At 42.3% G+C, this 27,608-nt stretch overlaps 1 protein-coding gene across 4 annotated transcripts in view; it reads right to left on the reverse strand.

Annotated features, from left to right (window-relative positions):
• Window positions 1–17,520, reverse strand: part of LOC124032214 (6-phosphofructo-2-kinase/fructose-2,6-bisphosphatase-like) — a 30,960-nt gene extending 13,440 nt beyond the window's left edge. Inside the window, exons 1-4 of one of the 4 annotated variants that reach the window (XR_006838223.1) lie at window positions 16,929–17,269; window positions 7,812–7,937; window positions 7,580–7,676; window positions 7,228–7,294 (exon numbers count right to left, since the gene is read on the reverse strand). Coding sequence is in view for 3 of the 4 variants with exons in the window: in XM_046344454.1 (XP_046200410.1) it covers window positions 7,228–7,294; window positions 7,580–7,676; window positions 7,812–7,937; window positions 16,929–17,136 (498 nt within the window). In the remaining variant the exon portion in view is untranslated. Of the gene's footprint in view, window positions 1–7,227; window positions 7,295–7,579; window positions 7,677–7,811; window positions 7,938–9,475; window positions 10,769–16,928; window positions 17,270–17,345 lie in introns of those variants that run through there. The other 3 variants (XM_046344456.1, XM_046344454.1, XM_046344455.1) reach the window with 3 other exon arrangements.
• Window positions 17,521–27,608: the final 10,088 nt, after the last annotated feature.

The raw sequence follows: 27,608 nt of genomic DNA on the forward strand, positions 1-27,608 counted from the left end.
TGGTTCCTCTCTAGGTTTCTTCCTAGGTTTTGGCCTTTCTAGGGAGTTTTTCCTAGCCACCGTGCTTCTACACCTGCATTGCTTGCTGTTTGGGGTTTTAGGCTGGGTTTCTGTACAGCACTTTGAGATATCAGCTGATGTACGAAGGGCTATATAAATACATTTGATTTGATTTGATTTGATTTGATTTGATGTACTCAAGGTTCCTTTGGTCAGTCCAAACGACAAAAGGAACGGTCGCCCCCTCCAACCACTGTCGCCATTTGCCTAGGGCTAAACGGATGGCGAGCAGTTCGCGGTTAGCCACATCATAGTTACGTTCCGACGGTGACAGGCGATGAGAAAAATACGCACAAGGGTGGACCCCATCGTCAGTATCGGAGCGCTGGGACAGAATGGCTCCCACGCCCACCCCCGACGCATCAACCTCAACAATAAACTGTTTAGTGACGTCAGGTGCAACAAGGATAGGAGCGGATGCAACATGCTTCTTGAGGAGATCAGAACAACAATCATACGACCGGTGAGGAGGAAGGGAGTTGGCTCTGGACCGACTGAAGACCGAGCGCAGATCATGATATTCCTCCGGCACTCCTGTCAAATCACCAGGTTCCTCCTGAGAAGAGGGGACAGAACAAACAGGAGGAATAGGAGACATTAAACACTTCACATGACAAGAAACGTTCCAGGAAAGGATAGAATTACTAGACCAATCAAAAGAAGGATTATGACACACTAGCCAGGGATGACCCAAAACAACAGGTGTAAAAGGTGAACAAAAAATCAAAAAAGAAATGGTCTCACTATGGTTACCAGATACAGTGAGGGTTAAAGGTAGTGTTTCACATAATATACTGGGGAGAGGACTACCATCCAAGGCAAACATGACCGTGGGCTCCCCTAACTGTCTGAGAGGAATGTCATGTTCCCGAGCCCAGGCTTCGTCCATAAAACAGCCCTCCGCCCCAGAGTCTATTAATGCACTGCAGGAAGCTGCCGATCCGGTCCAGCGTAGATGGACCGGTAAGGTAGTACAGGTACTTGACGGAGAGGACCGTCTAGTAGCGCTTATCAGTCGCCCTCCGCTTACTGATGAGCTCTGGCCTTTAACTGGACATGAAATGACAAAATGACCAGCGGAACCGCAATAGAGACAGAGGCGGTTGGTGATTCTCCGTTCCCTCTCCTTAGTCGAAATGCGAATACCCCCCAGCTGCATGGGCTCAACACCTGAGTCAGTGGGGAAAGATGGTAGTGTCGGAGAGAGGGGAGACACAGTTGACGCGAGCTCTCTTCTATGAGCTCGGTGACGAAGATCTACCCGTCGTTCAATGCGAATAGCGAGTTCAATCAAAGAATCCACGCTGGATGGAACCTCCCGAGAGAGAATCTCATCCTTAACCTTAGCGTGGAGTCCCTCCAGAAAACGAGCGAGCAACGCCTGCTCGTTCCAGTTACTGGAGGCAGCAAGAGTGCGAAACTCTATAGAGTAATCCGTTATGGATCGATTACCTTGACATAGGGAAGACAGGGACCAGGAAGCTTCTTTCCCAAAAACTGAACGATCAAAAATCCTTATCATCTCCTCTTTAAAGTTCAGATAATCGTTAGTACACTCAGCGCTTGCCTCCCAGATAGCTGTGCCCCACTGCCGAGCCCGACCAGTAAGGAGTGATATGACGTAGGCAATCCGAGCTCTCTCTCTTGCGTATGTGTTGGGTTGGAGAGAGAACACTATATCACACTGGGTGAGAAAGGAGTGGCACTCAGTGGGCTGCCCAGAATAACATGGTGGGTTATTAACCCTAGGTTCCGGAGGCTCGGAAGACCCGGAAGTAGCTGGTGGCACGAGACGAAGACTCTGATACTGTCCTGAGAGGTCGGAGACCTGAGCGGCCAGGGTCTCAACGGCATGCCGAGCAGCAGACAATTCCTGCTCGTGTCTGCCGAGCATCGCTCCCTGGAACTCGAGAGTAGAGTAGAGAGAATCCATAGTCGCTGGGTCCATTCTTGGTCGGATCCTTCTGTTATGCAGGTGAATGAGGACCCAAAAGCGACTTGGCGAAAACAGAGTCTTTATTCCAGTAAAGGATAAAAGCAATACTCCTGGACAATCAGAGCAGAAAACAAAACATAAAAAACTAAAATCCACTCGTAGTGACGAGGACAGACTGGAGACTCGACCATTAACTGTAGGTTGCCTCGGGAAGGCACCGACCGTAGCAGACTAAGGCACCTGCTCGCACGCAGCATCTGAAGGTGACAAGACACAACAGGGCGAGACAATGACACAGCACAGCGAACATCAAACAAGGATCCGACAGGACAGAAACGGAAAACAAGGGGAGAAATAGGGACTCTAATCAGAGGACAAGATAGGGAACAGGTGTGGAAAGACTAAATGAGTGAGTAGGAGAATGAGGAACAGCTGGGAGCAGGAACGGAACGATAGAGAGAGGAGAGAGAGGGAGGGAGAGAGAGAGGGATAGAAAAAGGGAACGAACCTAATAAGACCAGCAGGGGGAAACGAACAGAAGGGAAAGCATAATGACAAGACAATATAAGACAAAACATGACAGTATCAACCCCTACAAAAAGGTCCATTAATTATAATCCAGATAAAAATGCAAATTTCCTGTTGCTTCAGAATTATTTTCCTGGTTTAGCAAACTGGCTTAAATGAAGATCCTACATCTATACATTCCAGTCAATGTAGCAGAATGTGGGCACTGTGGGCACAGTGCAATGTTCCCTCAAAATTATTTTGGCACTGGGCAAATTTCAGGTCTGCTGAGCGCAAACTTGAACTTTGTAAAAAAACTTCCAGTGAAAGTTTACTGTGAACACTGAGCCTGTACCCGTGTTAAGTTACAGTTTTAACAGGGGCCAAGTAGGCCATGTAGGCTGGGTGGTCAACCATCAACAACAATGGAGAAAATGCATCCCATAACAGTTTAACATGGAAATAGCTGTTCTATCATTCAGCCTAGAGTAGCAGCCAATGTGTGCTGTTCAATTTAGGCCTACATTCCTTGAGAGGTTTGAAATAGATTTCTGGAAATGTACATGTTTTGTGGTCTTGTAGGAAGCAATCACTCCCTATCTATAACTGGGCTAATAACTCACTAACTACATTTAACATTTAAGTCAAACATTTACATTTAAGTCATTTAGCAGACGCTCTTATCCAGAGCGACTTACAAATTGGTGCATTCACCTTATGACATCCAGTGGGACAGTCACTTAACAATAGTGCATCTAAAACTTAGGGGGGTGAGAGGGATTACTTATCCTATCCTAGGTATTCCTTAAAGAGGTGGGGTTTCAGGTGTCTCCGGAAGGTGGTGATTGACTCCGCTGTCCTGGCGTCGTGAGGGAGTTTGTTCCACCATTGGGGGGCCAGGGCAGCGAACAGTTTTGACTGGGCTGAGCGGGAGCTGTACTTCCTCAGTGGTAGGGAGGCGAGCAGGCCAGAGGTGGATGAACGCAGTGCCCTTGTTTGGGTGTAGGGCCTGATCAGAGCCTGGAGGTACTGAGGTGCCGTTCCCCTCACAGCTCCGTAGGCAAGCACCATGGTCTTGTAGCGGATGCGAGCTTCAACTGGAAGCCAGTGGAGAGAGCGGAGGAGCGGGGTGACGTGAGAGAACTTGGGAGGGTTGAACACTAGACGGGCTGCGGCGTTCTGGATGAGTTGTAGGGGTTTAATGGCACAGGCAGGGAGCCCAGCCAACAGCGAGTTGCAGTAATCCAGACGGGAGATGACAAGTGCCTGGATTAGGACCTGCGCCGCTTCCTGTGTGAGGCAGGGTCGTACTCTGCGGATGTTGTAGAGCATGAACCTACAGGAACGGGCCACCGCCTTGATGTTAGTTGACTAGCAAAGGATATGAACAAAATGTACACACGTTGCTACATGCAGCTCTCACTTTGATCTCAAAACAAGTGCATCTACTCAAGATCCCTCATGCTGTAAACACAGTCCAGTTCAAAGTAAATTGCACAGATCGGTCTGTGTAGAGTACGGACTGAGTAGTGCGTGTCAATGCAATAGAATCCTACTCTGATCCTTTCTGCCAACAACAAAATCTCTTGCATAGTTTGTTTTGTTTCGATATGTACCATTAAAAGTGGCTAATATTGCATAGATTCAATCACAATTGCCACATTAAAGGGAAACGTGGATAGTGTTAACAGGGAAAACTGAAGAACGGTGGTCACCAATCTTTTCAAAATGCTAGCCAAGATCTACCGCTCTGTTTTTTTTAACAGGGCTTAAAAACGTAAGCCTATGCAACATTAACCAATTAAAAACAGTACTGTAGCAATGAGGTTTGTGCAGTAAGCTATAGGCCCAATACATTATCACCACGTATACAGATGAAGTCGGAATTTACATACACTTAGGTTGGAGTCATTAAAACGTGTTTTTCAAACACTCCACAAATTTCTTGATGAGAAATTATAGTTTTTTAGTCATTTTTCCAACAATTGTTTACAGACAGATTATTTCACTTATTTCACTTATAATTCACTGTATCACAATTCCAGTGGGTCAGAAGTTTACATACTTATGTATAGAAGTTTACATACTTATGTCATGGCTTTAGAAGCTTCTTATAGACTAATTTACATAATTGTAGTCAATTGGAGGTGTACCTGAGATTTATTTCAAGGCCTACCTTCAAAATCAGTGCATCTTTGCTTGACATCATGGGAAAATCAAAAGAAATCAGCCAAGACCTCAGAAAAAAAGTGTAGACCTCCACAAGTCTGGTTCGTCCTTGGGAGCAATTTCTAAATGCCTGAAGGTACCACGTTCATCTGTACAAACAATAGTACGCAAGTATAAACACCATGGGACCACACAGCCGTCATAACACTCAGGAAGGAGATGCATTCTGTCTCCTAGAGATGAACGTACTTTGGTGGGAAAAGTACAAACAATCCTGGAACACCAGCAAAGGACCTTGTGAAGATGCTGGAGGAAACAGGTACAAAAGTATCTATATCCACAGTAAAACGAGTCGTATATCGACATAACCTGAAAGGCCGCTCAGCAGGGAGGAAGCCACGGCTCCAAAACCGCCATAAAAAAGCCAGACTACGGTTTGCAACTGCACATGGGGACAAAGCTAGTACCTTTTGGAGAAATGTCCTCTGGTCTGATGAAACAAAAATAGAACTGTTTGGCCATATTGACCATCATTATGTTTGGGGGAAAAAGGGGAAGGCTTGCAAGCTGAAGAAAACCATCCCAACCGTGAAGCACGGGGGTGGCAGCATCATGTTGTGGTGGTGCTTTGCTGCAGGAGGGACGGGTGCACCTCACAAAATAGATGGCATCATGAGTGAGGAAAATTATGTGGAAAGATTGAAGCAACATCTCAAGACATCAATCAGGCCGTTTAAGCTTGGGTGCAAATGGGTCTTCCAAATGAACAATGACCCCAAGCATACTTCCAAAGTTGCGGCAAAATGGCTTATGGACAACAAAGTCAAGGTTTTGGTGTGGCCATTACAAAGCCCTGACCTCAATCCTATAGAAAATGTGTGGGCAGAACTGAAAAAGCATGTGCGAGCAAGGAGGTCCACAAACCTGACTCAGTTACACCAGCTCTGTCAGGAGGAATGGACCAAAATTCACTCAACTTATTGTAGGAAGCTTGTGAAAGGCTACCCGAAACATTTGATCCAAGTTAAACAATTTAAAGGCAATGCTACCAAATACTAATTGAGTGTACTGTATGTAAACTTCTGACCCACTGGGAATGTGATGAAAGAAATAAAAGCTTATATAAATTATTCTCTCAACTATTATTCTGACATTTCACATTCTTAAAATAAAGTGGTGATCCTAACTGACCTAAGACAGGGTATTGTTACTAGGATTAAATGTCAGGAATTGTGAAAAACTGAGTTGAAATGTATTTGGCTAAGGTGTATGTAAACTTCCGACTTCAACTGTATTATCACCGCATTGTTGTTCGGGCATTTAAAAAAATATATATAAAAAAATTGAGGTAGGCTATATGATCATTCCCGTAATAGATCCGTTGTTGTATTACTTGTGAGGCACAGCTGAGTGAGCAAACATTTACATATTTTACTGGGCTGACGGTGCCTGCATCTGATCTTTAGTCTCAATTGAGGCAGAGAGCAGCAGATTTAGGGTCCATCCCTCCGCTCTCCCTTTCCTCCACTGACACTCACCAAAAGGGACACTGTCTTCCAGCTGATGGTGAAACTGGAGTTGCACCGCACATCATCCACAAATGTGTTGTTACTCTTATGGACAGATTAAGAGAAATATTCCTCAATGTTAAAAAGACCCAAGCCGCTAATAATAACAACAACGCAAGCCTATATATATATACTTTCCTACTCATTTCTTACTGCTACAGTGCTTATTGTAGCGCTGAGTGGAAATAGGAAAAACACACGTTTAATGTTGAATACGAAGTGTTGACAGTGCTGAGTAAGAACATGAACATGAACTCACTCGTAAAACAGCAGCTCTTTGCTATATTCATTTGACAGTCTCTTTCTAGTCATGGTTTTAAATGTTTTGAAATCTTACAGTATCAATTTTTTGCTGTAGCTTTCTGTTATGCCTGCTACGTTACTGCAGACACGTTATCTGAGCCATCCGATTGGCCCATTGTAGGCCTATAGTGCACTTGATTTGCTCTCTGGTCCCGCCAACAGGCAGAGTTTGTACTTTCAGACACATGAAATTGTTCAAAATGGCAAAACAAAATAGGAACACAAGGCTTTATCTTTGTTTTTTTTTACAGAAATGTTTGTCGATCGATTAGGAATGCATTGGAGATCAATCAGTCGAGTTTGATGACCACTGCTCTAGAAAGTTGAGTGAAATTCAATAATAATCTCGTACTTCTCTCTGTGGGCTGATATTTCGTCTGCTTGGCAGTCCAGGGGGAGCTGAGCAGCAGTCTTGGGGCTACTGTGCACCCGCAGCATAGAGGGAACATTGGCACAGTGTATATTTCTTTAACCTTTATTTCATCTGTAAATCCATAGCGGTCAAAATATAGTTTTACCCATGGAGACCTAGAAGTATCCAGTTTATCATGTACAGTGTGTTTGAAGTTCAATGTCCTGTCCACCCTGAGTACCCTGAGTCTCAGTCATGTGTAAGAGGTATGGTGTGTTTGCCCGATTGACAGTCAGCTCAGAGGGGCAGTTTTAAATTATCCTCTTACTCACGGCTACTTGTCCATGTTCCTTTGAGAAGTAGATAACTACATCTTCAAGGGCATTTGTAGCACAGGCCCTGAGAAAGCAAATGCAATGAGAAATCATTGGATTAACCACAGAAAGATAATTCACAGCACAAAAGGACATAGCATGTCAGTTGTTACGTAATACTTTACACAAACCACCACTAGTCTGCACCTGAAATGTCACCCTATTCCCTATACAGTGCACTGCTACTTTGACAATGAAAGTAGTAGGAAAGTAGAGTGCTATGGGGAAAAGAGTGCTATTTCAGACGCAGCCCCACCCATAGCTTCGTCACATAGATAGAGAAACCCATCAAACCTGAGGAATCTCTTACCTGCGAATCTGCATGGCCTCTTCATTGTCCGGTCTGAAGAACTCAAAGTTCTTGTAGCTCTGTACTGCTTCCCTGCGATACTGGCCCAAGTTGAAGACTAGACGATAGGTGATTGATGATAGATGATATAGGATAGATAAGGGAAAGACCATAAACTCCAATCCTCAGTGACGTGTATGAGTACTCAAGCACACCTCAGGTCATTTAACTTAGTGTGTGGGTGTGAACTGACCCTTTGTTGGAACCCCTATCCAGTTGAGGTAGCGGGAGAGCTTCTTGGATATGTATGTCTTCCCCCTGGCAGGCAGTCCAACCATCACAATCAGAGTGGGGGAGTTGGTGAGCTGGGGCACGGAGGCTGGGGAAAAACAAGACAGACCGTAGGAATCTACTGTACATGCCTGGTAGGTAAATAGAGTGGTTCTCTGTGAACACTTTTAACAAGGCACAAATCACTGGTGAGAGTAAACACTTACACACACAGTGTGTGTGTGTGTGTGTGTGTGTGTGTGTGTGTGTGTGTGTGTGTGTGTGTGTGTGTGTGTGTGTGTGTGTGTGTGTGTGTGTGTGTGTGTGCGCGCGCGCGCCAATTGCCGAGGTAATCCTCACCATCTCCTCAAGAGAGAGAACACCAGGTGACAGAGAGATCAAATATCTGTTAACCATGGCACACCTATCAAATGAGTCATCTCCCAACAGGTAGGAATTGGTTGAGCCCTCATTGTTACCATGTTATGTCTTACTTACCTTGTCAACAGGATCGCCAGAGGTAATGTGTTCTGCATAATAATCCCAGAGTAATTAGCCAACTCCTTTAAGAGTGTAAGACTACTTCAGAATATAACCTGAGAACCACAGAGTATCCCATGCAGCCAGTCACATCGGTGACAACACACTGGGACAAGGGTGCTACTGCAGACAGTACCAGCATGCAGTACCTCTTGTTCAGCATGAGATTTCATCGTAGAAACAAAATAACTGTGAAAGCATGTGGAACAGAATCACTCCACAGGCTACATCAGACCTCTCAATAAAGTAATGTTCAAACTGCGTATCCGCACACGGCACCAGATATCATTTCACATGTCAGGAAGCAACTCCACTTAACTGTGACTTTAGAGGAGCGTTACAGTACAATAGGTAGTATGAGGGAGGATATAGGAGAACCAGGACTTATTGCAGGATATAGAAGCTGGTAGTCTATATGAATGACGACTGACTGCAGCGTCAGTATACAGTATTCATATATTACAGGTCACAGGACAATGTTAAAGTAGGATTCATCTTATTCTCACACATGGGGCATGGAGGAGGAGGGAGGGAAGCCATTCAACAGATCTAAGATTTACACTAGGAAACATTCGATCATAGTCTTAACATGGCAACAAGATCAAAACTTGAGCACTCATCCACCTGTTGTTGAAGATAACTTTCCAGTGGCTTATACTAATAATATAATAATAATATATGCCATTTAGCAGACGCTTTTATCCAAAGCGACTTACAGTCATGTGTGCATACATTCTACGTATGGGTGGTCCCGGGGATCGAACCCACTACCCTGGCATTACAAGCGCCATGCTCTACCAACTGAGCTACAGAAGGACCATACTACACAAGCATTTCGCTACACTCGCATTAACATCTGCTAACCATGTGTATGTGACAAATAACATTTGATTTGATTTGATTTACTAATGAATGAATTAGGAAGTTGAGAGGAAAGAAGAGACAGAGAAAACAGACAGGAGAAGAGAAGGAGCGAGACAGAGAGACTGAGAGAGAGAGAGAGGCAAAGAGAGAGCGAGAAACAGACAGAAACAGACGGAAACAGGAAAAAAAGAAACAGAAAAAGAGAAAGAGCGCACTAGACAGAAATGGGTTCTTCACACTTACAGCCTCTCCGGCGACTTAGCTTGCAGCCTCCCATCCCCAACCATGGCACCCATATCTTGAGCAGAGGAGTCTGCGTGAGCTCATTCTTCTCCTGTTCTGTGGTCATGTCAGCACTCGGCAGAGCCCAGACAGACAGAGTCATGCAACACAGCACAGTCCCCCTGGCCCTGTTCAGCGGAGCGAGTGTGAGTGAGGGAGACAAGAGGAGCAACACAGCCGCCTGCTTCAGTGAACTCCGGCGGGGTCACCTGACTGTTGCCAAGGAGCAGAAGGCGGAGGGGACGATGGAAGGGGAGGACCTCTAAATGTCATCCGATTCCCTAAATAATGCAATAATTTTGACCAGGGTCCATAGGGCTCTGGTTCCTTATATAATGCAATACTTTTGACCAGGGTCCATAGGGAATTTGGTGCCATTTGGGATACATGTTAGCTCATTGATGCCATGCTGTTTCACTGCTACTCAGCAGTTAGCGTAGAACATGGTCCGAGGCCAACTACTTTAGAGGGATCTAAAATATCCTGGGATATCAGCCAGTAGGGAGAAGGAATCACAAAGTCACACAAGTCTGTGTTGTGGTGGTGACATGGCACTAAAGCATTAAATATATCAGTCCCTTTGAAGAACAAGCTCATCACAGAGTAACAGTTTACCATAGTTAACCGTTACGATGAACTGATCAAAACAATATATGTTGTGAGGCCATAGTACAGCACATATATGTTGCTTGATTTGTATATGGCAATGGTGTGGTGTTGCTCAATTATACCACAAGGTGGCAGTTGGAAGTCAGAGTTCACAGTTCCTTTTGAAATGCAAATAAAGAGGAAAGATCAACTGGCTCTATCATTACATACACTCTCACTGTCTGTAGCCTGTAGGTAGCAAATAAACTGACAAAACAGCTCATCCCTATGTTCTCCGCTGTCTTTCTGCTCTGGTGCAATCATTCTCATTCAGAAAATATCTGACTTTGTTGACAGTACTTCAAGAGGTTACCAAGGCAACGAGGCATTAACCTGACTAAGGAATTAGACATCTGACAACCTATGAGACATGGACAGTCCCTGATCTGATCTCATTACAACTTAATGCAGTGGAGTATTAAAGGGAAGAGGCGTCATGGGTTAGATAATGTCATCAATACGTAATGTAGCCTCCCAGCAGGCGAGCAAAACTGATTGAAATGATATCAGTACTACACCATTGCAACCTGGTTGCAAACTAGTTGTATTGACGTCATGTTAACCAGCTTTACATTTACATTACATTTACATTTAAGTCATTTAGCAGACGCTCTTATCCAGAGCGACTTACAAATTGGTGCGTTCACCTTATGAAATCCAGTGGAGCAGCCACTTTACAATAGTGCATCTAAATCTTTTAAGGGGGGTGAGAAGGATTACTTTATTTAGCTTTGTTCACTGGGCCCGCTGGGCATTGTTGCCCCTGCAGTTCTTATTTATGTTATATCCATATCAAATCAAGTCAAATCAAATTTATTTATATAGCCCTTCGTACATCAGCTGATATCTCGAAGTGCTGTACAGAAACCCAGCCTAAAACCCCAAACAGCAAACAATGCAGGTGTAAAAGCACGGTGGCTAGGAAAAACTCCCTAGAAAGGCCAAAACCTAGGAAGAAACCTAGAGAGGAACCGGGCTATGTGGGGTGGCCAGTCCTCTTCTGGCTGTGCCGGGTAGAGATTATAACAGAACATGACCAAGATGTTCAAATGTTCATAAATGACCAGCATGGTCAAATAATAATAAGGCAGAACAGTTGAAACTGGAGCAGCAGCACAGTCAGGTGGACTGGGGACAGCAAGGAGCCATCATGTCAGGTAGTCCTGGGGCACGGTCCTAGGGCTCAGGTCCTCCGAGAGAGAGAAAGAAAGAGAGAATTAGAGAGAGCATATGTGGGGTGGCCAGTCCTCTTCTGGCTGTGCCGGGTAGAGATTATAACAGAACATGACCAAGATGTTCAAATGTTCATAAATGACCAGCATGGTCAAATAATAATAAGGCAGAACAGTTGAAACTGGAGCAGCAGCACAGTCAGGTGGACTGGGGACAGCAAGGAGTCCTCATGTCAGGTAGTCCTGGGACATGGTCCTAGGGCCCAGGCCAGTTGAAACTGGAGCAGCAGCATGGCCAGGTGGACTGGGGACAGCAAGGAGTCATCATGTCAGGTAGTCCTGGGGCATGGTCCTAGGGCTCAGGTCCTCCGAGAGAGAGAAAGAAAGAGAGAAGGAGAGAATTAGAGAACGCACACTTAGATTCACACAGGACACCTGAATAGGACAGGAGAAGTACTCCAGATAAACAAACTGACCCTAGCCCCCCGACACATAAACTACTGCAGCATAAATACTGGAGGCTGAGACAGGAGGGGTCAGGAGACACTGTGGTCCCATCCGAGGACACCCCCGGACAGGGCCAAACAGGAAGGATATAACCCCACCCACTTTGCCAAAGCACAGCCCCCACACCACTAGAGGGAAATCTATCAAAGTATCCTGTTCCATACGTTCTTTAAAAAAAGATTGCGATCTAGAACTAAAAAGGCTTCTTCGGCTATCCCCATAGGAGAACCCTTTGGAACATCTTTTTGTTTCAAAAGAGAGTTCTACATGGAACCAAAAAGGGTTCTCCTACAGGGATAGCCAATTAACCCTTTTGGAACCCTTTTTTCTACGAGTGTAGGCCTACTGTATAGTATCAGGTTTTACATGCAGTGGCAACATTGTTTAGACATTTCCACTGTGGGGTTTGCTGTAACACATTTTTACTTAGACCTGCAGTAACTTAGCAAGGCTGAAATGGGCATTGGAACAGGATACTTTGAATAAAACTTTGTGGTCAAATTCTAAATGAGACAGACAGTTAGTTTGGCAGTTAGTCTTACAGTGTCTTTGGCCTCTGCCATTATTCTCCAACAAAAATACAATTCCCATAACACAGCAATACATTATGTATCTAAGTGTCAGACCTCATACCAACTGTTAAGCTACTTAACTGACCTCATTCTGGGCAAATCATACAGTAGGCCTATGTTGGCATATGTTAAAAAGGTTAAGTATCTAACCTGATATTCTGCAGTACAGACAATGTTTATGCCTTTCAGCAACAGTAATGACCACAGAGTCTAGATCTGGTTTTGTTAGTAGAGCCTAGGAGAAGCGAGAGAGGAACATGCTATCCCTGCTGGCTGAGAGTTTGGCCTGGGAGGAATTTAGCCTGGCCTACATGCTCCAAATAGAATGACAGGGATTGACTGCACCGTAGCTGCTGAGAAATGAGCTATTGGCAGCTCCTGTAAACCACAGCTAAGTGTAAATGTGTTCCTGAAAACATCTCTCTCTCTCTCTCTCTCTCTCTCTCTCTCTCTCTCTCTCTCTCTCTCTCTCTCTCTCAAGGAACTGTAAATTGCATAATAAAAGTTTACATGGAACATACTGTACTTAAAGGTCCAATGCAGAAATGTTTATCTCAATATCAAATCATTTTTCGGGAACAATATAGTTCTTACTGTGATTGTTTTCAAATAAAATGGTCAAAAATAAACAAAAACAGCTTCCTAACAAAGAGCAATTTCTCAAGCAAGAATTTTGCTAGGACTATCAGAAACTAGCTTTTATGGCAGAGAGTTTGAAACTCTCTTTTTTGTTGGTCTATTAACTAATTAACCACCTTGTGATGTCACCAGTCTGGCCAAAACTCCATCCCATCAAAAACAGGCAGAAATTTCAAACAGTCTTTTCAAATAGTTCTTGCACGTAAAGGACAATACCATAATTTTCAAAATTTCACAATATTATTCCAACCTCATAGTGTGGAAATATATATAAAACACAGAAAATCACGTTTTTCACTGTGATGGGCCTTTAAGGTGGTTGAGGTTACATTCCATATGAAGATGCAATGAGATATTAAGATGGCAAGAGGGTACATGACATATTGGAGTTGGTTTATGCTTGAGCAAGATTCCTTCAGAAGACAGACCATCCCGTTCTGTAACAGGTCTCAAAGATCTGATCAGGTTCCATTTGAAGGGTCCTGGTTGGATAACTATCCCAGTACGGTTGACTCGCTTCTTTCATTCATTCACATTTAGGCTTCTAGCAGAAAACTGAACCCAATCCTAACCATTCACTCACTTATAGGCTACAACAGATGTAAAGATGATCACTCTTTTGTTGCAGAGAATTTTCAATCAATCAATTAAAATCAAAGTTTATTGGTCGGTTGCAGAGATTTGCAGATGTTTTCACAGGTTTTCATGACTCCAACAGTGCAGCAATAAAACCTAGCAATACAAAACAATATACACAAAATAAAAAATTTATAAAAAATATCAGAAAGAGCAATGTCAGAGTCCGGGAATATAAATAATATAATAATATATATATATAATAATATATATATATATATACAGTTGAAGTCGGAAGTTTACATACACCTTATCCAAATACATTTTAACAAAAAAAATCCCTGTTTTGGGTCAGTTAAGATCACCCCTTTATTTTAAGAATGTGAAATGTCAGAATAATAGTAGAGAGAATAGCTTATTTCAGCTTTTATTTATTTCATCACATTCCCAGTGGGTCAGAAGTTTACATACACTCAATTACTATTTGGTAGCATTGCCTTTAAATAGTTTAACTTGGGTCAAACGTTTTAGGTAGCCTTCCACAAGCTTCCCACAATAAGTTGGGTGAATTTTGGCCCATTCCTCCTGACAGAGCTGGTATAACTGGCTCAGGTTTGTAGGCCTCCTTGCTCGCACATGCTTTTTCACTTCTGCCCATACATTTTCTATAGGATTGAGGTCAGGGCTTTATAATGGCCACTCCAATACCTTGACTTTGTTGTCCTTAAGCTATTTTGCCACAACTGTGTAAGTATGCTTGGGGTCATTGTCCATTTGGAAGAACCATTTGCGACCAAGCTTTAACTTCCTGACTGATGTCTTGAGATGTTGCTTCACTTTATCCACATACTTTTTCTTCCTCATGACGCCACCTATTTTGTGAAGTGCACCAGTCCCTCCTGCAGCAAAGCACCCTCAAAACAGTCATTAAAACTTGGAGTCATTAAAAATTGTTTTTCAAACACTCCACAAATTTCTTGTCAACAAACTATAGTTTTGGTAAGTCGGTTAGGACATCTACTACGTGCATGACACAAGTAATTCTTCCAACAATTGTTTACAGACAGATTATTTCACTTATAATTCACTGTATCACAATTCCAGTGGGTCAGAAATTTACATACACTAAGTTGACTGTGCCTTTAAACAGCTTGGAAAATTCCAGAAAAGGATGTCATGGCATTAGAAGGTTATGGTAGGCTAAATTACATAATATTAGTCAATTGGAGATGTACATGTGGATGTATTTCAAGGCCGACCTTCAAACTCAGTGCCTCTTTGATTGACATCATGGGAAAATAAAAATAAATCAGCCAAGACCTCAGAAAACAATTGTAGACCTCCACGAGTCTGGTTCATCCTTAGCAGCAATTTCCAAACGCCTAAAGGTACCACGTTCATCTCTACAAAGAATAGTACACAAGCATAAACACCGTTGGACCACGCAGCCATCACACCGCTCAGGAAGGAGTTGAATTCTGTCTCCTAGAGATGAACGTACTTTGGTGCGAAAAGTGCAAATCAATCCCAGAATAACAGCAGGACCTTGTGAAGATGCTGGAGGAAACAGGTACAAAAGTATCTATATCCACAGTAAAAACGAGTCGTGTGTCGACATAACCTGAAAGGCCGCTCAGCAAGGAAGAAGCCACTGCTCCAAAACCGCCATTAAACTTCCAGACTACGGTTTGCAACTGCACATGGGGATAAAGATGGTACTTTTTGGAGAAATGTCCTCTGGTCTGATGAAACAAAAATAGAACAGTTTGGCCATAATGACCATCGTTATGTTTGGTGGAAAAAGGGGGAGGCTTGCAAGCCGAAGAACACCATCCCAACCATGAAGCACGGGGGTGGCAGCATCATGCTGTGGGGGTGCTTTGCTGCAGGAGGGACTGGTGCCCTTCACAAAATAGATGGCATCATGAGGTAGGAAAATTATGTGGATAGAGTGAAGCAACATCTCAAGGAAGTTAGAAAGTTAAAGGTTGGTCACAAATGGGTCTTCCAAATGGACAATGACCCCAAGCATACTTCCAAAGTTGTGGCAAAATAGTTACTAATATTTTGACATTTCACATTCTTAAAATAAAGTGGTGATCCTAACTGACCTAAGACAGGGAAATGTTCTAGGATTAAATATTAGGAGTTTACTTTTTTTTGGCTAAAGTGTTTGTAAACTTCCAACTTCCACTGTATATATACTCAGTGTACAACAAATTAAGAATAGTTTCCTAATATTGAGTTGCACCCCCCCCCCCACACCTCCCATTCGGTGGGGCATGTGTTCTACAAAGTGTCCACATCTTTTCAGGAGAATGCTGGCCCCTGTTGACTCCAATGCTTCCCAAAGTTGTGTCAAGTTTCCTGGATGTCCTTTGGGTGGTGGACTATTCTTGATACACACATGAAACTGTTTAGCATGGAAAACTCAGCAGTGTTGCAGTTCTTGACACAAACCGGTGCGCCTGGCACCTACTACCATACCCCGTTCAAAGACACTTGCATATTTTGTCTTGCCCATTTACCCTCTGACTGGCACACATACACAATCCATGTCTCAATTGTCTCAAATCTTTCAAATCCTTTTTTATTCTGTCTCCTCCCCTTCATCTACTCCAATTGAAGTGGAATTAACAAGTGACATCAGTAAGGGATCATAGCTTTCACCAGGATTCACCTGGGCAATCTGTCATGAAAAGAGCAGGTGTTCATAATGTTTATACACTCAGTGTGTAATGGTGTGTATAGACAGTATATGAATTGAAAAGGTGTGTGCAGGTGTAGTTATATAGGATGTGCCTTGACTAGAATACAGTATATACATCTGAAGTTTATAAAACAGTAAATAAACCTTTCCTCCACATCAGGAAATGTTAACTTCTAGTATATTCAAGGTTTAAAAAGGCTTCCTTTTTGTGATACAAAAGATGTATCAACCCCTACAAACAATGTCCATTATTTATAATGACCTGACCAAGATCCGCTTCAGATGGAAACGTTGTCAATAAAGCGGTGAATTTGGAGCTTTAACAGTGTGCAGGCCTTCTTGTTCTATACCATAATTTATAATCCACATAATAATTCACATTTCCTGTTGCGGTAGAATCATTTTCCTGCTGTTGCAAACTGGCTCCAATTAAGATCCTACAACTGTAGCATTCATTCAGTGATAGGTTACTACTATACTTGACTGTGCTAATCACACTGTAACAGAGCACAAAGATGATACCACTACTGTGTAAGGAAATAGAAGGGAAACAACAGAAGATATCAGAGTTACCAGAGTGACAGACAGACCTTCCCAAGTCCTTTCCCATTTCGTCTGCGTGTCCATCCTTTCTAAATCAAGGCAGCTTTCTAAATCAAGGCAGCTTTCTAAATCAAGGCAGCTTTCTAAATCAAGGCAGCTTTCTAAATCAAGGCAGCTTTCTAAATCAAGGCAGCTTGAAACCCAGAGAAGACGTTGTCCGGTCTGTAGCAGTGTCTGCTGCACTGTCTGAATCATAGAGTGTAACACCAATCCACCAAGTCTATCTTGCTCGAGTGTATTTTTGTGCTGCTGCACTTAGCCCCCTGGACAACATGTGCTCGGGACAACATGTGCATAGACAGAAGTGAACCAGCATAGTAAAGTTGGACTTTACTATACCATCTTAGTGCTTCCTACTCCTCTCTCTCTCAAGTGAGTGCATGTTTATCATTGAATGCTCTCACCTGCGCTGTCACAGCGACGCCTCATTATGTATTCCATATGGAGCAGTTCTATCCCTGCAGGGTGCACGGTCTGAAGAAGACTTACTAATGCCTATGGCTCTGCTGTCAGATACTCTTATTAATGTAACCAAACCCCACGGCCAAAGCATTCTCTCCCCTCTCACCACCTTCTCCCTCTTTCTACGACACATGGACATACGCTGGGCTTGTCCTTTAATGTTTGCCAGGTCTTGGGTTCACCATTCACAACTTACACACACACACACACACACACACACACACACACACACACACACACACACACACACACACACACACACACACACACACACACACACACACACACACACACACACACACACACACACACACACACACACACACACACACACACACACACAGCCAGGGGAGTGAGCTCAGAACAGGAACAAAGGTCACCGAGGGGATTTGAACCATTACAACTCCGTGGCTTCGCTTATCATTCAGACCTGGGTTTGAATACCATTTGAAATCTTTCAAATACTATTAGCTTTAGCTTAAGCCTGCCTTTATTGCCAGGCGGGCTGGTTTTACCCTTCTGTGACTCTTCTATTGGTTCAATTGCACAAGGCAAGCTTAATCAAGCCCAGCTAAACTATTTGAAGTAATATCAAATAGTATTTGAGCCCAGGGTTAATACAAAGTAATTACTACATGAGAATGCGACAAGTAAGGACTTATAGGCCATGTCTTGAACTCTTGTTGTTTTCCATACACTACAGTTTCTCTGGCAAGATGGCACTGACAGACACGGACACCCTGTTTCTAGCGCCTAGACAACTTTGCAGTATTTTGTCTATTACTCCATTGTTGGAGCTAGAAACACAAGCATTCTGCTGCACCTGCGATAACATCTTCAAATCTGTGTAGTGACCAATATATTTGGATTTGATTTGATTTGAAAGGGTGTGTAACATTAAAAGTTTCAACAAATATGTTTTTAATGACTGGAGCTTACTATGTGCCGCAATCATAAAACCACTAACCGACTGTGTTATGCAGCAGACAAATGCAAAAATATGTCTTATACAGCGGCAGGGTAGCCTAGTGGTTAGAGTGTAGAGGTGGCAGGTAGCCTAGTGGTTAGAGTGTAGAGGTGGCAGGGTAGCCTAGTGGTTAGAGTGTAGAGGTGGCAGGTAGCCTAGTGGTTAGAGTGTAGAGGCGGCAGGGTAGCCTAGTGGTTAGAGTGTAGAGGTGGCAGGGTAGCCTAGTGGTTAGAGTGTAGAGGTGGCAGGTAGCCTAGTGGTTAGAGTGTAGAGGTGGCAGGTAGCCTAGTGGTTAGAGTGTAGAGGCGGCAGGGTAGCCTAGTGGTTAGAGTGTAGAGGTGGCAGGGTAGCCTAGTGGTTAGAGTGTAGAGGTGGCAGGGTAGCCTAGTGGTTAGAGTGTAGAGGTGGCAGGGTAGCCTAGTGGTTAGAGTGTAGAGGTGGCAGGTAGCCTAGTGGTTAGAGTGTAGAGGTGGCAGGTAGCCTAGTGGTTAGAGTGTAGAGGTGGCAGGTAGCCTAGTGGTTAGAGTGTAGAGGTGGCAGGTAGCCTAGTGGTTAGAGTGTAGAGGTGGCAGGTAGCCTAGTGGTTAGAGTGTTGAACTAGTAACCGGAAGGTTACAAGTTCAAAATCCCTGAGCTGACATGGTACACATCTGTCGTTCTGCCCCTGAACAGGCAGTTAACCCACTGTTCCTAGGCTGTCATTGAAAATAAGAATTTGTTCTTAACTGACTTGCCAAGTTAAAAAATATATATATATATATGTATATTACTGCATGCACATCAAAATGTATTTCCTACCATTAGCCGTATGTGAAATGCCTGCTACAGAAGCATGGTATTGCTGCAGTCAGTACCACACCCAAGCTCCATTCTTCACGTGAGGACCCAAAAGAATCCAGTGAAATCTTGGGATGTCTCGATATACAGGGGTAATGTAAAAAGCAATGGATGGTGGTTTAATTTGGCGGCAAAACAAAGCATCTAGCCATGCCTTATTTTAGAACCACGCCCCAAATGATCTGCTCCTATTCTAAGGGGCATTTTCCTTCACTAAACTTTTCCACTTACTTTGTCAGGATCAACTCATTTACCACTATCCCTATCTCTCACACAGCCATGGACGGCAGCCAGCAAAACTCAAACATATCACTACAGCTCATTTACTGAGCAAAAACCTTAGTGCACCAAAACAATAGTAAATATGGAAAATAATAATAATCATAATCAGTACTCCCTCAAGACTTTGCCTCCCTATTCTCAATAAGACTGTTGGGTGTATTTTGTTGTAATGAGTTGCTGCCTGCACAGTGTGTTACAGTACTGTAATGTTCCTTTGGGTCACCACACAAGTGTGGCCTTTCATATGGTGCAGGTTGATTTAATATGGCGAGGGTTGTAACCGAACGAAAGGTATTCTTTATCTGGATCCCCATTAGCAGACGCATCGGTGAGCACTAGATTTCCTTGGGTCCGCAATGTACATATATATATATATATATAACAATATACATATATATACAACAGGGAAACTGAGAAGAGACCCGTGTTTTAAGAAACCTTGAAGTCTGACAACTAGAGTAAAACATTTTCAAAAAAACACCCACCCAAGAAATCAAGAAACATAGGCATAGTAGAGGGCAGAGAGAGGGAATGACTGATGGGCTGCTCTGTGCTCTCTGACAGTCGGGTTAATTAACGAGGACCCTCATGAGTGATAGACTCCTCAGCAAAGTATAATGGTACAGCATCCTGTATATGAGGCTCGGACATAGGATAAGCACAGAGACAATGGATTTTCAGAGGTGTTCTAGTATTTATGCCATAGGCCTAAACACTATTGATGGTTTCCATTTATAAAACAAACAGATCCAACTACTTAAATGGTTGATGATACTCAATTGATAATTGACTTCACTGCACAATATTTGACTTCAATGCACAGTAATTTACCTCACTGCACAGTAATTTACCTCACTGCACAGTCATTTTCTCACTTCACAGTAATTGACATCAATTCACAGACCTCACTGCACAGTAATTGACCTCAATTCACAGACCTCACTGCACAGTAATTTACCTCACTGCACAGTCATTTTCTCACTTCACAGTAATTGACCTCAATTCACAGACCTCACTGCACAGTAATTGACCTCACTTCACAGTAATTTACCTCACTGCACAGTCATTTACCTCACTGCACAGTCATTTTCTCACTTCACAGTAATTGACCTCAATTCACAGACCTCACTGCACAGTAATTTACCTCACTGCACAGTCATTTTCTCACTTCACAGTAATTGACCTCAATTCACAGACCTCACTGCACAGTAATTGACCTCAATTCACAGACCTCACTGCACAGTAATTGACCTCACTTCACAGTATGTAGTTTTGTTCTTGTAATATTACACCACTATTTTTGCTTGAGGTCATGACATTAATTTATCACATTTTCAGAGAAAATATATTTGTATAGTGACATTTGAAAAGCACTGGTTCCCATAGTTTTTGCCCTCAATAATTTTTCATCCCTTTTTATGAAGCTTTTCCTGTGCTGTATCTGGTCTTGCACTTCTCACTCTAATCTAGGAGATCTTTGTTTAAACTTAACATAGTATGCTATACAATACTACCGTGCATCATTAGAGATCGTTTGGGACCTTGCCACATCCTGCAGCGTAAATAGGTTGTGTTCCTGTCTGCTGCTGAATGACTGCTAAGCACTAGAGTGTGTACTTCACCGAATGTTCTTACTGAGGAACACAAGGCTATTCTTGGCAGAACAACTATGTCGCATCAAATTGCAGAACATTTCTAAGCAAAATGTGAACCAAAGTGATAAGGAAATATGGTGTGTGAAGTCCTGTACATTCTTAGTTTAAGGATTCAAATGTATTCCCATGTATCAGTTCTGATTTTAATGTAGTGATTGTAGTGGCAGTGCGCCTGTCATTCCTGTTAAGTAATGCAGTGTATTTCAGATATAGGGAAAGCAATTGAAAAAACCTGAAGGTTGATATAATGGGATTTCCAAAGTGTCTGGTATTTTATGTAGAGAATCTTTCTAATATGTAAAATATGCAAGTCATATGTAACTATTACATTCACCTTTTGAATCAAGTTTTTATTGGGTTATTGTAATGAAGTACCTTCGCCATGGATTTGAACTACTGTTATACATTTTGTAATACAGTATAAATTGTAACATTTGATTCCATACATATAAAGGATGTTTCATGAAATAAGAATAAGAATACGTTCAAAAGTCTTCTTTAAATTCACATGTTCACTTTAGAATATATACAGTATCATGCATTCTTTCTACACCTTCACCACATTTAAAGCCGATCAGCACATTATAATAATGTTCTATTTTGAATGGAGTGTCACACCTATATTAAAAACTCTGCTGGAAGTTAGTCTGTTTCCTGTTCCTCTGCACATGCATCATCTTTTTACTGCAGGCGGCTAAATCAGGGTCACAAAGAGTGCTTCCTGGTAGTCTTAAACAAATCTACTTTGAAACGAAAGTATACACCTCACTTACATGGTTAAAAAAAGAAGTCACCAATATCATGTCAGATATAGCGTTGAAATGCATTCAGTTATGAGTTTACATCCCAATATTACACTTCATATACATCACAGAAGACTGAAATAGAATAACACCGTTTGACAAAGAAACATAGGATTTTAAGCGTTTAATAAAAACATATATATAATCATTTCCTTATACAAACTGTAACTCAGTCAAATCTTGGAAGTTGTTGCATGTTGCGTTTATATTTTTGTTCAGTGTAGTTTTGAACTAATAGATAAGCTATCTATTAATTATGAAATTATGAAAAATATGAATAACATTCCACCAATGAGGCCACTAGGTCATTCAACTGCAGGAAAGGGCTACCAGCCCAGATTTCACATTGCTCTGTTTGAGTTTGAGTTTGAGTTTATTTTATTTTTACAGGGACAATGCACAATAATCAACATTTCAGTAACAGTGCCGGTTTTAGCCAGCCAGCCAATTTTCAACCGCAGTCCCTGGGCAGGTTATTAAAAACAATTACAATATAGACAATCATTGAGCAGTGAGCACACACAGAGCAACATAGGACAAGCAAGACATAGCATACAGACAAAGCAACATAGGACAAGCAAGACGTAGCATACAGACAGAGCAACATAGAACAAAAAGCAGCAAGACAAATTTCATAAAAGCAACAAAGTGTTTCCACACCTCACAAGCTACAGACAACAGACAACATGGAAAGCGGCAATACACAGCTAGGGATTATATTATATGCAGTCTATCACAGTGCAATCCGTTTTGTCACCAAAACTCCATACACTACCCACCATTGCGACCTGTACGCTCTCATTGGTTGGTCCACGCTTCATACTCGTCGCCAAACCCACTGGCTACAGGTTATCTACAAGTCTCTGCTAGGTAAAGCCCCACCTTATCTCAGCTCACAGGTCACCATAGCAGCACCCACTCGTAGCACGCGCTCTTGCAGGTATATCTCACTGGTCACCCCCAAAGCCAATTCCTCCTTTGGTCGTCTTTCCTTCCAGTTCTCTGCTGCTCATGACTGGAACGAATTGCAAAAATCTCTGAAGCTGTAGACTCACATCTCCCTCACCAGCTTTAAGCACCAGCTGTCAGAGCAGCTTACAGATCGCTGCTCCTGTACATAGCCCATCTGTAAACAGCCCATCTATCTACCTACCTCATCCCCATACTGGTATTTATGTATTTTCCTCCTTTGCACCCCAGTATCTCTACCTGCACATTCATCTTCTGCTGATCTACCATTCCAGTGTTTAATTGATATATTGTAATTACTTCGCCACCATGGCCTATTTATTTCCTTAACTTACCTCATTTGCACTCACTGTATATAGACTTTTTGTTTTCTTTAGTTCTACTGTATTATTGACTGTATGTTTTGTTTATTCCATGTGTAACTCTGTGTTGTTGTATGTGTCAAATTGCGACGCTTTATCTTGGCCAGGTCGCAGTTGCAAATGAGAACTTGTTCTCAACTAGCCTACCTGGTTAAATAAAGGTGAAAAAAATATATTAAAAAATAAATAATTCATAAATCTGATTGACCTTTAGCCATGTATTCATACATATTAGGTGGTGCAATCAATACCATGTGCCATAAACCAACACAGTCTACACTTTGCTTTAAATCAGTTTAACATATTATATATTTAAAATACAATTGGCACCTTAACCTAACCTATGGAATTGTTTTTAGATGATCCTACCATGTATCATGTAGCTATTTGATTTAGATAACCCTTTTGTCACACCCTGATCAGTTTGACCCGTCCTCGTTGTTGTCTCCAACCCCTCCAGATGTTGCTTGTTTCCCCCAGTGTATTTATTCCAGTGTTTTTCCCATTCTCCTGCTTTTTGCATTTTCCTTTTTCTAGTCCTCCCGGTTTTGACCCATGCCTGTTTCAGGACTTTGTACCCACCTGCCTTGACCACAAGCATGTCTGCCACTCTGTACCTCCTGGACTCTGATCTGGGTTTTACCTTTTTGCCTGTGCAAGACCATTCTCTTGCCTACCCCTTTGGATGAATAAACATTGTAAGACTTCAACCATCTGCCTCCTGTGTCTGCATTTGGGTCTTGCCTTGTGCCTTGATACCTTTAGGTTTTTAAATATTGAATTTGACTTTAGGCCGTAGAAACGCATTGAATAACACACTCATAAATGGCAAAAAAATACAATAAAAAATAAATCACAAGAAACAAGGTTTTGAAGTGTCTGTCTTATATCTAGGAGATATAAGAAAGCTTTTGGAATATTTAACCCCTTATTTTTAATGGCACAAATGACCTACATACTTTCATTTTTTTGTATGGGTTACCTTCAGATGAGTCCAATGACACTTGTGGGGGTCGTAGAGCACAATGGAGAACACCATCGTGTTGAGAGTCTCCTCCTTTCATAATTTACTTTACAAAGATATATACACAGCATGTAAAGTGTTGGTCCCATGCTTCATGAGCTGAAATATATATATATATATTTCTCTAAATTTTGTGCACAAATTAGTTTACATCCCTGTTAGTGAGCATTTCTTCTTTGCAAAGGTAATCCATCCACTTAACAGGTGTGGTATATCAAAACGCTGATTAAACAGCATGACCATTACACAGGTGCACCTTGTGCTGGGGATAATTAAAGGCCACTCTAAAATGTGAAGTTGACAGATGTCTCATGTTTTGATGGACCGTGCAACTGGCATGCTGACTGCAGGAATGTCAACCAGAGCTGTTGCCAGATCATTTAATGTTAAGTTGTCTACCATAAGCCATCTCCAAAGTTGTTATAGAGAATTTGGCAGTACATCGAACCGGCCGCACAAACGCAGACCACGTGTCACCACACCAGCCCAGGATCTCCACTTCCGGCTTCTTCACCTGCGGGATCGCCTGAGACCAGCCACCCAGACAGCTGATGAAACTGTGGGTTTGCACAACCAAAGAATTTCTGCACAAACTGTCACATTCAGGGAAGTTAATCTGCTTGCTCTGCTTACTCCTTGTCCTCAAAATGCTCACCTTCGATGGCCACTCGCACACTGGAGAAGTGTGCTCTTTGTGGATGAATCCCGGTTCGAACTGTACCTGGCAGATGGCAAACGTTGTGTGGGCGAGTGGTTTGCTGATCTCAACATTGTCACAAGGATCTGTACACAATTCCTGGAAGCTGAAAATGTCCCAGTTCTCCCATGTCCTGCAAACTCACCAGACAATGTCACCCATTGAGAATGTTTGGGATGCTCTGGATCGACCTGTACAACAGCGTTTTCCTGTTCCCGCTACTTCTTCGCACAACCATTGAAGAGAAGTGGGACAACATTCCACAGGCCACAATCAACAGCCTGATCAACTCTATGCGAAGGAGATTTGTCACGCTGCATGAGGCAAATGGTGGTCACACCAGATACTGACTGTTTTACTGGTCCACTCCCCTACCGTTTAAAACAAAATGTATTGGTGACCAACAGATGCATATATGTATTCCCAGTCATGTCAAATCCATAGATTAGGGCCTAATTAATTCATTTAAATTTACTGATTTCCTTATACAAACTGTAATTCAGTCAAATCTTTGAAGTTGTTGCATGTTGCGTTTATATTTTTGTTCGGATGCCGACAAATTTTCGGGATGTCTCATGGTCTGACAAACACCACTGTAGCTTGGCCACCTACCACTGCAGATGCAGAAGGCCGACATGGTGGCGGCAGGGTAGCATAGTGGTTAGAGCGTTGGACTAGTAACCGGAAGGTTGCATGTTCAAACCCCTGAGCTGACAAGATACAAATCTGTCGTTCTGCCCCTGAACAGGCAGTTAACCCACTGTTCCTAGGCCGTCATTGAAAATAAGAATTTGTTCTTAACTGACTTCCCTGGTTAAATAAAGGTAAAATGAAAAAATAAATAAGTCGATGAGGTGGATTGAGATGCAGCCCATGCAATGATACAGTATCTGTAGTTTAAGCTGATGGATTGTGATGTGGATTTCTTTATTATGTTACTTAGATTGACACACGGTTGTGTCAATAGACTCTTAAGAATATTTTGGGGAGGACGGGCTCATAGTAATGGCTAAAATGGAATGGTATCGAACACACATTCACTTCATTCCAGACATTATTATGAGCCCGTCCTCAGCAGCATTATTATTCCAGACATTATTATGAGCCTCCCCTCAGCGGCATCCTGAGATTTACAATATATTTACATCTATTAGATACAATGAATAACCATGAACGTCAATTCATGCATATTACCATACACGGAAAACAATGTTTATTTTGTTTTATTTAACCAGGAAAAGCTCATTGACACCCAGTCTCTTTTGCAAGGGATACCTGGCCAAGAAGGCAGCAGTAATTATTGCAACATTACTACATGTAAAACATACAATACAATCAGCACATCAACAGCACAATCCAGTCTACAGGAAATATTTACACTCATCATGAACCGTCTTGCATCAGATTTTTAAACCCTTTAGGGGCACTAATACATCTAGGTGAAGCATATCTTGTCGACTATTCCATGCCTCTGGTCCACAATAGCAGAAGGCAGTCTTACCTTACTTGGTGAAGGCCCTGGGGACTTTAAGAAGCAACCACCTAGTAGACCGGGTCTGGTAACTGCTAGTGGTAGAGGCAAGCAGGCTACAGATGTAAAGAGGGAGTTTATCCAATATGGTTTTGTAAATTAACACGTACCAATGTAGCTGTCTGCACATATAAAGATAGTTCCAATCCACCATTTGGCACAAGGGGCAATGGTGGGTGAGTGACTGAGCATTTGTAACAAAGCATAAGGATAGATGATAAACAGAGTCAAGTCTCTTTAACACAGAAGAAGCTGCATGCATATACAGTGACTTTGGAAAGTATTCACACCCCTTGACATTTCCCACATTTTGTTGTCTTACAGCCTGAATCTAAAATGGAAAGAATTTTTTTTTGTCACTGGTCTACACACAATACCCCATAACGACAAGGTGGAGTTCTGTTTGTAGACATTTTTTCTAATCAATAAAAAATGAAAAGCTGAAATGTCTTGAGTCAATAAGTATTCAACCCATTTGTTATGGCCTAAATAAGTTCAGGAGGAAACATTTGCTTAACAAGTCACATAATAAGTTGCATGGATTCACTCCATGTACAATAATAGTGGTGAACATGATTTTCGAATGACTATTTCATTTCTGTACCCCACACATACAATTAACTGTAAGTTCCCTCAGTCGAGAATCGAATTTCAAACAAAGATTTAACCACAAAGACAAGAGGGGTTTTCCAACGCCTCGCAAAGAAGGGCATCTATTGGTAGATGGGTAAAAAAAAAACAGACATTGAATATCCCTTGGAGCATGGTGAAGTTGTTTACACTTGGATGGTGTATCAATACACCCAGTCACTACAAGGATACGGTACAGGAGTCAGTTAAACTTAATTCAGTTGCGGGAGAGGAGGAAGGAAATCGCTCAGGGATTTCACCATGAGGTCAATGGTGATTTTAAAACAGTTAGAGTTTATTGGCGGTGATAGGATAAAACTCAGGATGGATCAACAACATTGTAGTTACTCCACAATACTAACCTAATTTACAGAGTGAAAAGAAGGAAGCCAGTACAGAAAAAAAACATTCCAAAACATGCATCCTGTTTGCAACCAGGTTGCAGTAA

The sequence above is a fragment of the Oncorhynchus gorbuscha genome, linkage group LG03, assembly GCF_021184085.1.
Source record: "Oncorhynchus gorbuscha isolate QuinsamMale2020 ecotype Even-year linkage group LG03, OgorEven_v1.0, whole genome shotgun sequence".
Classification (NCBI taxonomy): domain Eukaryota; kingdom Metazoa; phylum Chordata; class Actinopteri; order Salmoniformes; family Salmonidae; genus Oncorhynchus; species Oncorhynchus gorbuscha.